At 44.7% G+C, this 13,264-nt stretch overlaps 1 protein-coding gene across 1 annotated transcript in view; it reads right to left on the minus strand.

The window, feature by feature from the left end:
- The window catches only part of ggt1a (gamma-glutamyltransferase 1a), a 19,454-nt gene extending 6,908 nt beyond the window's left edge, over nucleotides 1-12,546 (minus strand). The window contains exons 1-8 of the mRNA XM_023808588.2: nucleotides 12,441-12,546; nucleotides 9,767-9,952; nucleotides 8,745-8,875; nucleotides 8,558-8,647; nucleotides 7,022-7,214; nucleotides 6,687-6,847; nucleotides 6,047-6,196; nucleotides 5,237-5,373 (exon numbers count right to left, since the gene is read on the minus strand). Coding sequence (XP_023664356.2) covers nucleotides 5,237-5,373; nucleotides 6,047-6,196; nucleotides 6,687-6,847; nucleotides 7,022-7,214; nucleotides 8,558-8,647; nucleotides 8,745-8,875; nucleotides 9,767-9,948 — 1,044 coding nt within the window. The 5' untranslated portion in view covers nucleotides 9,949-9,952; nucleotides 12,441-12,546. The remainder of the gene's footprint in view (nucleotides 1-5,236; nucleotides 5,374-6,046; nucleotides 6,197-6,686; nucleotides 6,848-7,021; nucleotides 7,215-8,557; nucleotides 8,648-8,744; nucleotides 8,876-9,766; nucleotides 9,953-12,440) is intronic.
- Between the last annotated feature and the right edge of the window lie 718 nt (nucleotides 12,547-13,264).

Raw genomic sequence — 13,264 nt, forward strand, 5'->3', positions numbered from 1 at the left:
AGGAGAGCTGCAGCCCTTGGGCATCACCTGCAGTAGAGGGATGGATCTGTACGTATTTCTTGTGATTACAGTAAACTTAACAATGTGACACACAGAGATGCCTACCCTTTACCTAGGGTGGAGGAATCACTTGATGCTCTGGGTCATGCTTGGATTCTCTCTTCTTTGGACCTCACTGTGGGTTATTTCCAAGTGGTGGTGGCTGAACATGACCAAGAGAAGACGGCTGTAGTCACACCATTTGGTTTGCTGTTTAATGCCCCAGCGACATTCCAGTGCTTGATGGAGGCGGTCATGGGCGATATGGCATTTGAGGTTTTGTTGGTTTACTTGCACAATATCCTTGTATTTCTCAAGGATTTTGAAAGTCATGTTGAGAAGCTGGATCTGTCTTTTGGGTGCCTGCGAGAGCATGGAATGCCAAGCAGCATTTGATCGACTGAAGAAATGTCTGATGGCATCACCGGTACATGCATATCCAGACTTTAATCTCCTAATCATTGTAACAACACATGGGAGTTACCTGGTCCTTGGGAGGATCCTGAGCCAAAGGCAAGAAGGGTTTGAACTTGTAGTAGTCTTTGCCAGCCAAGGTATGTGAGGGTCTGAGAGGAACAACAAGAATTATAGCATCTTTAACCTGGAACTATTGGCCCTTGAGCGAGCAGTCAATGAGAAATTCAGAGATCTGTTGCTATATTCTAAGTTCACCATCATTATGGACCACAACCCCTTGCGGTACTTGGAGACCTCAAATCTCGGTGAAGTAGAACAAAGGAGGGTGTCCCAGTTGCCAGAATTTAACTTTGAAGTACATTACAAGCTTGGAAGACTGAACCAAAATGCAGATGTGTTGTCCTGTGTTCCAGTGGCTTTAGAATCCAACATTATGGACACAGAGAGATTTCTTGGTAAGTAGGGTAGAGGCAGTGTGTGCTTGTTTGTGGCCTGTCTGTAGAGTGAGGTCTGAGGAGCCGGGTGGATACTTGGCAGCCAAAGCTGAAAAGCCAAATCTGTGGGTACAGCTGGAATGAGGGTCGGATTCTACCAATGGTTCTGTATTGACGGCCGTTAAGGTGCACAAAAGACCCAAGAAACAACCTGCGTGCAATGAGCTGGTCACAACAGAAATTGACTGGGCAGTGGATTAAAGAGCTCTGCCACGTTAATGGTATTGCCAAAAGTAGGACAAACTCCTACCACCCACAAGGAAATGCAGGCATTTGAATCTCACACTGCATGAAATGTTAAGGTCTCTCACAGCAGAAAAGGGCCTGGAGGGAGCATCTGCTGGAGTTGGTCATGGCATACAATGCCACGCCCCATTTTACTTACCTTCTAGGAGGGTTGCACGTCTTCCCAGAGACATTCTAGGAGGTGAGGACCTGGCAGTTAATGATGCTGACAACATGGATGACTGGGTTCTAGGTCATCATCAATGACTTCAGGCTCGGGCAGCAGCTCAGCAGGATTCACAGAAGCACAAGAGGATATATGACCATAAGACATGCGGGGCTCAAATCAGACTAGTTGACTGAATCCTCTTGAGAAACCACTGACCCAGGGGCAGGAACAAAATCCTTGATGGTGGGAGCCAGATCCTTACCTCGTGGCTCAAACCCATTCCGATGTATCAGTGTTTACAGTTAGACCTCAGGCTGGTGCCCCTGCTAGAGTCGTGCATAAGGAGCAGATGAAACCTTGTGTCTCTGATGTCCCTGGCTCCAGAACTGACCCCCATACTTGTGAAAGGGCCCAGGATCAGTTCATTTCAGACACCTATGATGTAGTGTAGTCATCCTATGGGGAACATACACTACATACCGGCAGAGGATGAATCGGGGGGGGGGGCTTCTCACAAGGCAAATGAATCCAGTGTAGATAGTGAGGATATGCCAAAGCCTAGTCGGCCCAGGTTTCAGGACTCTTTCATAAAATAGCTCAGAGTATCATTGTGTTTTGTCTTGCACTATGGATGATTGTTGCACTCCGATGTATGTTACGTACAATGTATACTTCCTGGTTTTGGTAATCAATGCTCTACCTTGATTTCTACCAGCTACATAATAACAATGTTAATGGATTGAAAATGAAGGATAATTGCTGTTGAATTCCAATGCTGTGGCAGGGTTTGGAAGAGGGAAGTGTGGCGAGCCACATAACACTGACTGGCTTGTAAAGGGTTAAAGGGGGCTCTAATAATGAATGAGCACGTCACCAGTCAATGAATGAGGCGACAAGAGGCGGGAGCAAGGAGACAACAGCCAATGTGGGAATCCCGAGCAAGGCCATGTGTAAAGGAGAAGTTTAATGTCTGATGTTTAATGGTGATAAAACAAACGAAAGATGAAGGCTGCAGAACCAAGCTGTGCAAGTTCATGCAGCAGATCATCAAGATGCGAGATGGACGGCAGCTGGCGTGTTTGAAGAAAATGGACGGCAAACCAACTGGGACGACACCATCAGTGAATCTGTTTGGCAAGTAGGATGTTTCCCTTTTCCATCTCCCTTTGTTAGCATTCCTTGCCAGGTGCCCTTGTCCACTCAACACTGTTGACGGATTTTGTGACCTGAAATTCCTGAACTTTATGTGCACTGTTCCATTGAATGTACAGTGGAATGTATGTCATTATTGTGCAGTGTAGTATGGAGAAGCGTTTGCTGTACTGATGATTTCGAGCTTAGAGTGAAATTTGAGTTTTGAGTTAAAATTTTATTTAGTATAGTAGGGGCAGATAACGTGGTGCAAGTGTGATTCGCTGCCTTTCCTTTTTCTGTCTTAATGGCAGAATAAAAGCAGTTTGCGATGTTTTCGGTTGAAAAGCAGAAAAGTTTTGTTCATTGTCCCTGGACCCTTTGAAGCTGAATGTATTTATTGTGTTATTTCAGTTTTCACTATATTGATGTGGTGGTGGACACAGCGAAGATTTCTTCTGGGTTAAGTTTAAATCAATTTGCCATTGTTTCAGAACCATTGTGTCAAGTCGATTTGCTAGCTGGAGGGAAGGGGCAGGAAGCTATAAGGTGATCACGCATTCATTTAGGGCTCTATCAGCACACTAAATGCAAGACTACGCATGGGGATGGTGTCAGTCCAAAACCCCAGAGCCTACCCCTATTACATGGAAATGCAACATAGATAGAATCCAGTTCCTACTTGGAGGTTGAGGAGCAGTTACGTGTGCCGTTTACCTTTTACAGCAACGCAATATTCCAAGAATATCGGAATTTTATCATCTACGGTACATAACATCATTAAAAGACTCAGAAAATCCAGAGAAATCTCTGTACGCAAGGGACAAGGCCGAAAACCAATAATGGGTAGTCGTGATCTGTGGGTCCTCAGGTGGCACTACAAAACAGACACGGTTCTATAGTGGAAATTACTGCAATGGGCTCAGGAACTTCAGGAACCATTGTCTGTGAACACAGTTTGGTGCTGGATGAAACTCTACCGTGCAAAGAAGAAACCAGATCTAAACAGGATCAAGAAACGCCGCCGACTTCTCTGGGCCTGAGCTCATTTAAGATGGAATGAGGCAAAATGGAAAACTGTCCTGTGGTCTGACGAATAAAAATTTTCTTATTTCTTATCGTGTCCTGCAGACTAAAGAGGTGAGGGACCATCCAGCTTGTTATCAGCAGACAGTTCAAAAGCCAGCATCCGTGAGGGTTTGGGGCTGCATTAGTGCCCATGGCTTGGGTAGCTTGCACATCTGAGAAGGCACCATTAATGGTGAAGGATATATGCTGCCATCCAAACGACTTTTCAGAGAAGGCCTTGAATATCTTGGCAAGACTTCAAAATGCATCTGGCACATATTACAACAGCATGGCTCCGTAGTAGAAGAGTCCAGGTGTTAGACTGACCTGCCTGCAGTCCAGATCTGTCACCCATTGAAAACGTGGTGCATCATGAAAGGAAAAATACGACAAAGGAGCAGCTGAAATCCTATATCAGGCAAGAATGGGACAGCCTTTCACTTTCAAAACTCCAACAACTGGTCTACTCAGTTCCCTGATGTTTACACAATGTTGTTAAAAGAAGAAGTGATGCAATACAGTGGTAAACATGCCCCTGTACCAGCTTTTTTGAAACATGTTGCTGGCATCAAATTCAAATCAAGCATATACAGTGATCTCCCGCTATATTTTCCCCAACGCATCACAGTTCTCTGCGTATCGCGTACCTTGCTTGCGGTCCGATTGCTGTGAGCAAACTTTTTTGTGAACTTTTCGAATATATTATTCATATCCTTACCCGGACATCCACATATCATACGTGTTTACAAAGTGTGTTTTAATAAGTTTACATGCGTTTAAAGCATGTGGAAGGGATATTTTAAGGATTAAACTATATAAAAAAATGTTTATTTATATGGTCTTTCTATATTGCAGATTTTCACCTATCACTGGTCTGGAACGTAACTTCCACGATAAACGGGGATCACTGTATTTCTCATAGAACAATGACATTCCTCAGTTTCAATATCTGATATGTTGTCTTTGTTTTATTTTCACTTAAATATATGATTTGTAAATCACTGTACAGATGCTCCTCTACGTACGACTCTTTCAACGAACTTTCAGACATACGAACGAAGAGGACTATAAATCCAAACTGTGTTCCTTGGCTCCCGTTTCCTGTCCGCAACATCAATTTTTTTTTCTGCGCACCAATTCTGCCTAGTACGACTTCCCACTGCGCAGCAGCGTAGCGTGCGTACTCCCAGCAGCGTAGCGTGCGTACTCCCAGCAGCGTAGCGTGCGTACTCCCAGCAGTGTAGCGTGTGTACTCCCAGCAGCGTAGCGTGCGTACTCCCAGCAGCGTAGCGTGCGTACTCCCAGCAGTGTAGCGTGTGTACTCCCAGCAGCGTAGCGTGCGTACTCCCAGCAGCGTAGCGTGTGTACTCCCAGCATCCTAGTTCTCTGTACTTGCGTATACCCTTAAAATGATGTTGAATAATGACTTATAAACAACGTTGCGAACGGCTGTTCCGAACGTATCTCGTTTGCAAGTGGAGGAGCGTCTGTATTCTGTTTTTATTTACATTTTACACGGGGTCTGAACCTTTTTGGAAACGGGGTTGTTTTAAGCTGATTAACTGGGTATTCGGTTGATGAATCATTACCCTCAGCTACCATACTAACATATGCCTCCTACTCCTTTGAATGGTATCCAATGGTGACAGCCCCAATACCTTAGGATTAGAGCTTAATGGGGTGACGGACTTACATTGGTGATGTTCAGGTAACGAGGATCCCCCAGATTGCTCCTCTTGCCGTAGGCGAAGCGAAAGGCTTCCACAATGCGGTGGTAGGTAAGGGTCTTCGTCTCTGTGTCAGAGACACTCGCGGCTGTGAGGTTATAGCCTGTCGGCAGAAGAATTCCGATGAACAGCAGCTGGGAAGCCGCAGAATTCCATCGAAAAGCTTGTCTAAAAAAACTGACAATAACGACAAGGGATTTAACGTCTTAAAAAAGAAAAGAAAGACAAACTTCATGTAACTTTTCTTTCCATCCCAGTGAAACTGTGGAGATATATTTGTTCAAAGAAAGGGAGCAGCTTTCACTGCAACACTGAAGCGTAAGTCACAAAGTCACAGTGACTGGAGGCATTAATGATTTGCCGGCTGAGCCCTTTCTGAGAGGGACCTGTATCTTCACACCTGATGATTCCGGCAACCTTCTCTTAGAGAGGAGTTTGCTTGGGACAACAGAAGCTGTTTAGAGAAGGTGCTCCATCAGAGCTGAAGTCTAAAGAGAAAAAGGTCCACAGTTCTGGAAAGTCACAGCTCCACCTACTGCTGAAACCTGCTTCCCCAACTGTAACCCCTGGAGACCTGAGTGTTAATGTCACAGGCAGGCTTTTGCTGCTTTAAAGGTCCCCGAATCACTCAGCAGACTAATACCAGTCACTTATTCTCCCTTCCTGTTATGTCATGGCAGATTTGCAAGATGGAGAATGGCAGGATTTGGCCAGCAGTGCCTGATAACCCACTGTGACTTTCATATTGTCTGCGGGGGGAGGGGGACGCAGCTTACCTTTCAGGATGTTAAGTATAAGGGCGAGGACTGGACCACTGGACGGAGCACTGGGGGCCCACATAGTGTACTGACCCACTTCTACTTTCAGCGGGCTTTCATCTAGCTGAGGTCGGTAGGCCTGCAGGTCCTCCAGTGTGATGATACCCCCTGGAACGCAAACAAAGAGACACTGTCTCAACTAGAGGGCACACACAATCATCTCCATCTGTAAGTGTAATATTCAGTCCACTACTTTTAATTAGGAATTCCATTAAACTCTCATATTTATCTATGTGAATAACTTTGAGCAATGGAATGTTTGATATGACAAAGCCAACACTGAACTTCAAACATGTCACGCTTTGGTAAAAGTGAACAGCCTGTCATAACAAAGTCGAGCTCACCTTCCCTGAAACAGCTACCTATAAATCTTTATGACTGTAAACCTGCACGGAAGAATTCCTTGGCACAGACTTGGACTTCCTCCTTGGAACTTGCAACTGATGGATTTAAAGCTTTTCGTGTTTTTTTGAGAAACATCTTGCAATGACTCTTTGTTAGCGCAACAAAACCAAAAGTGGTTCCACAGAATTGTGCAATCTGTAAACAGGAAACTTAATCAGTTAATGTCAGTATGATGGGTAACAGGAGAGACAACCTGCTTCCTGAATGTCCTTCACGATGTCCTCTGCCATTTTCCCAGTGTAATACACGTCAGGTCCCTCAGTGGCTATTCTTTCATAGGTGTCTGCGAGGGTGAGAAACCTAATGGTTTCGTTCTCCTTTAGGGGACGCTTGTTTGCATCGCAGAATACGTTGCTGAAACACAAAGGAGGAGAAACAGCGGCATTAGATCATAAAAGAGGAGACATTAGCAGCTGGCTCATGAGATCATTGTAACATGCAACAGTTCGGTGTTCAGGAGCATTAACAAATAAACAAAGCTGAGTTCAGTGCACTGGAAATGCGTGCAGGTAGAACGTCACTTCTCACCACAAGGCTGCATCTCCCTGGATGGTGTCCTTGTTTTTGTCAATGGCCAAGGCCAGGGCATTCCTGATGGGGAACCCTTTGCGAGCCAGACGTATGCTGGGCTCAAACAGATCCTTCCAGGGCAGGCGGCCATGCCGGCGGTGTGCCAGCTCATACCCCCGGATCTCCCCCGGCACAGCGACTGCCAGACCACCTGCAAGACAGTCGACCCACATGACTGAAACTACCCCACCCGCGAATGCGGTTCCTCAAGGCTTTGGGGTCGACATAATCATAACCAGCAGTTCCTAGAGTATTCCATCCATCCAAATGGCCTTTAGCTTGACTGTAGCTAAGTGGAAGGCAACCTCACGACACGAGGGGAACATACATACTCCACACAAAGAGCAGAGGTAAGATTTGAACCCACAACGTTGGACGGTTTATTGATTCTAGGAATGTTTTTCTGGCTATCTCTCCTTACATTCATTGCTAAAAATGTAATTTACCAAGGAAACTAGTAATTAACTATAGTAAATTACAGCACCGTTTTATCTTGCATTGTTTCATCCATGCAGAAGCCAGAAAACATTTCATACATTCCAGTTAAACCCTAGCTTTGCAGCAAGGCGTGTAGAAATTGGCATCATTTCCTATTTGTTTGCTCCCCCCGTCAACATGAGGGTGTTTTAGGGGGATCTTATTCCTACTGGCCTTTGTGCTCTCAGGTTTTCCTAACAGCCCCTCTGAGGGGTTCCTTAAAATACAGAGAACAAATGTAACATCACGACCGCTTTAGGTCATTCGCTGGAGGCACAGTGGAGTCTCTGTGCTTGACAGAGCATCCTCAGGTATTTTCTGCACAAAAAACAGTTCTGTTGCCAGCTAATTGGCATTGGCTGAGTGTGCTTGTTGGCACAGGAGCCTTCATGTACCGCAGTACACAGGAACAGGAGTTGTGTGGGCTACTTTGTGACAGCTTTCTGTAGTAAAAACTGCACAAGCGCCCCCTACCTTGTGGCATGAGTCATATCTCAGATGGCAGTGAGCAGACTTCAACAACAACGTATGGCCAGTGCACTGCGCACCTTTAACCTGTGTCATTGTGATTCGCTGCTGGTCAGTAAAGATAGCATGATGCACTGCTATAAATTTAATTTAGCCACATTTTCACATGTTGCCATGTGACATAATTCTTGGATTTGACAAAATTTTTCTGAGTAAATTATTTTTCTTTGTAAGCACTCATTAACTGTCTCAGTAAATCTTGGCTAAGAACACTTCTGTTGTTATTGTCCATCACTGGCTGGTAGTATTTAAATATTTATTGTATAATAACTGCAAGATGGCAAGGTGGCCTAGTGGGTTGTGGGTTCCATGTGTCTGTCCCTGTGTTCACATGGTTTGTTTCCCCTGCCTTGTGCCGGTACTTCCTGGGTTTGGCTCCAGGCTCAACACCACCCTGTACTGGATCATTTTTCAATGGAAAACGGATGGATGGATCAAGACTGTATTATTGTTCCCAAATTTTGTATTACAGAGGCAATGGGGCCTCACCTTTACTGGACAGCTGTTCGTTACCGATGTACATGTCTTCAGATGCGTTCAAAGGTGCTGTCTCTCTTGCATCGATGGTTTCTACCTTTCCTGGGTAAATCCAAACAAAAAGCAGCCTGTGTAGCCCTGTCGGATATTCTGTAAATGGGGGAGACACAGAGCTTTCAGGAGCAGAGGGCAGACCCACCTGTAGTAGCATTGTAGATGGTGAAAAACAGCCCCCCCCCAATACCCATGCTGTGGGCGTTCATGAGCCCCACACACAGCAGGGCGGCGATAGAGGCATCCACAGCAGAGCCCCCCTTCTTCAGAATGTCCCTGAGTATGTTGGAAAAACACACACAATCAAATGCAGTCAAAAGCTCTTTAATGGATGGTGTGAAGGTAGTATGTCCTAGAATGGCGCATCTCAGGAACGATTCTTGCGTTCACTTTTCCGCTACTCTCTACTGGATAAACAATTGGAAGATGGAAGGATCAGCGCAGAGTCCTGCACGGGTCCACTTTTGGAAACCTGCACCCGCCCGCACCCGCACAGTACAGCACCACACCCGCCCGTGCTCCCGTGATTATTTCAAAGTTAAATCCGCACCCACCCGGGCCCGTTAACTTTCCGCCCGTTACCCGCCCGTACCCGTGATAAATTACACACAATTATTTTTTCTATGCACCTCTCAACGTGAAAAGCGCTAGGCCTACATGAATTTTTAATTGAAGTGAAAAAGTCCGTTTAACACAAAACCAAATCAGATAGATCTAAGCTATTCTTACTGTGACGAGTGTGAAAGAGAGAACACGACGACACGCTTCAGCAAGGATTCAGACGTGTATGTGAATGTTTGTCGAGGCGGTTATCTAATGGTGCGTTCGTTTTTCTCTCGGAACTCGGAAATTCCGAGTTGAGTGACATCACGTCTGACAATCTCCCGTTCGAGCTACCCACATCTCGGAACAAACATGGCTGCATCCATGAACACGCTGCTGTGTGTCGTTGCTTTATATTTTAGCAGATTTGGAGTGAGATTATTTTTTCTGAGAGACAAACAAACAAGAAACATGAACTAGTCAAACCACATTAAACGCTTTATAAAATATTTTAGCACATTCATAGCAATATTCTTTTTTCGAGAGGCAAACAAACTACAAACAAACCAAAGACACTAACAAGCCTGGTAAAAATCTGATATTGCATGATAGGATACTGTTTACCTCCCGATCTCCGAGCACGGCCCTGCATCTGCCGCCACTGCGGCCCTGCTGAAGGATTGCTTGTCATCCGGGGCCCCAGCGGGGAGTTTTCTGTGGCCAACACCGTAGAACACCCCCAGGAAGATGCACACTGTTGCCACCAGTAACGCCAGCAGAGAGATGACGATCGTCTTCCGGACCATTTTCCTGCCACCACACATGGAAGTATCTGTCACACACATACACTCCACCTCTCTCGAGATAGAAAAATTATAAATCTCATCTCTAATTACTCCAGTTAAGCCACTTAGAATAAAACTCTGCTCCCCTCACACTCTGGCACCAGGCACCCCGAGCACCCAGTTGAGAAACCATAACTCCCAATTCCAGATAAGGACTTCTAAGTTCCGATTGGTCACAAAACACCAACAAACCAAGCTCAAACGTATAGCAAACACAATTCTCCTGCTCTGTTGGTTCACCTTGGTAGCAAGGCAAATCCACGCATTTTGCTCATTTTACCAAAACATGTCTCGACTGCTAGGCTCCTACTTGAGATATGAAAATAGATATTGATTATATTGACACTGAATCACTGTAAGTACTTGGTTAACTTTTGATTAATATGATTGACATATTGTATTGACGTATTGTCATTGAATCACTGTAAATATTAAGTTGACCTTTGATTAACATGATTAACGTGAGAACTACTTATATATTTGTACTACATAAAATATTGCGTATGGCCTATTGCGACTACTTTATAACTACAGCTCTTTGTGCAGCAGTTGCTGCAGCTTCAAATCCCTTCCTGCAGGCAGTTTCTCTCCCCCCCCCCCCCTTCTCCGCTATCCGTCTCTCCAAGGTCCACCACATTCAGCTATCATGAGGCGAGAACACACAATATTCAAAACAATCTCTTCGTACCTAGGGCCTAAGATATAACAGAACCAATATGCCTCCCCTCCCATGCCTACCAATGTCAAATTTTCTTTCCACACTCTCAGATGTCCGCCGGGGAGTTTCTCTTAGCTCTGTTTGCGGCACAGAACCATGGGCACTGCTACGCTACTCAGCTCTCCGTTCGGGCCTCCTGCGAACCTCAGCTCACGTCGAGACGTGCTCGCCGAGGGTAGACCAGACTGACCAACATTCCCCGTTTGTCCTGCCAGTGGCCATACAGCCTTCACTGAAGACCAAACCGATTAACTTGGATGACACTTGTTATCCACACTGAAATGCGACAGTAGCCTCAGTCACAGCTGTAATTATACCATGTGTGCAAGTCATACGTTGTCCCTGGACGAAGGGGGTCATATATGGACTAACAGGGTCATATTAAATCACGAGGCACCTGCTTGGAGATGTAGTCTGAGGCAACACCCTGGTTAATCACTACGTGCTTCACCTGGCGCCCCTGTGCTCTGCCCACACTTACGTAATGTGGCCCACACAGAAATGAGTGTAACACCTAACCCAGTCCGGAGAAATCATACACCATGGTTTAGGGAGCGTGGTTTAGGGTGGAAACTGACCTTTATGGTCCTGATGTGTCATGGGATGAACGCAGAGCTCAACAAAGCAGCCATCGCAGGGTTTTAAAGCCAGGCGTGCAGGACAATACGGGCTGGAGTAGCTTAGGACATGTTATCTGAAGATGTCTATTTCAGTTCCCTACTGTAACACTGGTGAGGTCAATACTTAACCTGAGCTGCTCCAGCAAAACATCCAGCCGTATGAATTCATAAAAAATGCATGTCTCTTTGTAGAAAAGGGTAAGTTGAACAAATGAAGATGAAGTGCTTTAAATCATTCTTTTTTGCATTCAGGGAATAACGTATAGGTCCTCTGCAGGGGTGAAACTTTATTAATAATTTAGTAATACATTTTTGCTACTACCCAGCTGGGCTAGTTTAGTCAAAAATGTAGTCTGACATGTAGTCTGACATGTAGTCTGACATGTAGTCTGAAATTACTTGAACAGGATAGCGGCTGAGCTTAGTCTCCAGCACAAGTCCATTGCATCCTTAACATTACTTATTTTCATAATAAATAGTTATGATATCATAATAAAAAACCTATCATAATAAAAATATTTTTCTGTGAGTTTCTGTTTACTGTCCCTTTGAAGTTTGTAATGTTTCACCAAATATTAGCCTGCCAGTGACCTGTCAGAAAATTTCCAATCACTTAAGAATGTTTTCCTTCTCATTAAGATGGGAGCCCCAAGGGGTGCCAATATCTGAGAATTACTACATTTTCGGAAACACCATACTTCAGTCCTCACCATGTTCGATGAAAAGATGGGGTGACAGGTATGAAGCAAGACTGTTGAAAGTGGAGACGGTAAATACCTTCTGAATGTGTCAGTTCACTTCACTGCTGCAAGTGCACTGTCTCCAGTGTGTGCCTAATTTCTGTAACATAAAACCTTCTCCCCAAAACACCTCTCTGAGAGGCACAGAAGCTTCCAGTGACATGTGCACATATGCTAACAACTAGCCTGACTCTCACTAATACCAGCATAAACACTGGGAGCATCGGCACAGCTATGGCTGAGGCTTTGCTTTCAGGCACTGCTGGGCAGTAGAGAGCCAGATCCTCCAGTGTGGCAGTAGTAAATACGTTACTGTAACCCTGACTGAGTGGCTCCTCTCATCTGACCGCCGACGGCTCTGAAGATGCGGCATACCTGTTTGAACAACCCGGTTCCTTCCAGTTTCAGGGTACTTGTCTTGTCCAGCTAGTGTGCTGCTCTTCGCCAAATAGGCAGCCCTGCATACAGTTACTGCATGCCATTATAATGCTTTCAGTAAACATTAACTACCATTACCTTGGGAAAATTTACAACACCCTTGTAATTGTCATACTATACTGCTTAACAAATTTTTACATCCTTGTTTCACAAATCAAAATCGATGAATCTCACAGTACTGTTTAAGCTGAATTGAAATACCTACTCAGAATTTACCTATCCTGCAAGGATTTGACACGCAAATTAACCTTATGCTATACGCATATTCAGTGTATGTGGACGGTGGATGTGACTCATCTAAAAGGTAGAAGTGTATGATTTACTGCTGTACTTGGCCTCAGGATCGTCACTCTTAAGGGTCCAGCAGACGTCAGCCAGCAAACTGGGACTCCGCTTGCCTTGATATCGTTTTTCAATATCAGAGTGAGAGCAGGACCCTGTCTCAATATGTTTATACATGTTGCAGCCTGTGAACGCTGGCAAAACAGACTTACAGTACTTTGTGTCCTTCTATAATATCCTAAAAATGCTCAGAAATAGAAATAAAATAATTTTTCCTAAACTACAATTAAGTATGCCCATACATTCTTAATAAGCTATTATACACTATCAATATAGCTTAAAGATGACATCACAGAAAATCTATGGACGAGAGCAAAATTCTCAGCACATTTGTTAAATCGGCATTAACGCGTACATAAAACTGTGCTTCTCAAAAAACCTGATGTGATGTGAAGATTTTGAAGTTATGACTGTGATCA

This window comes from Paramormyrops kingsleyae, chromosome 7 (assembly GCF_048594095.1).
Source record: "Paramormyrops kingsleyae isolate MSU_618 chromosome 7, PKINGS_0.4, whole genome shotgun sequence".
Classification (NCBI taxonomy): Eukaryota; Metazoa; Chordata; class Actinopteri; order Osteoglossiformes; family Mormyridae; genus Paramormyrops; species Paramormyrops kingsleyae.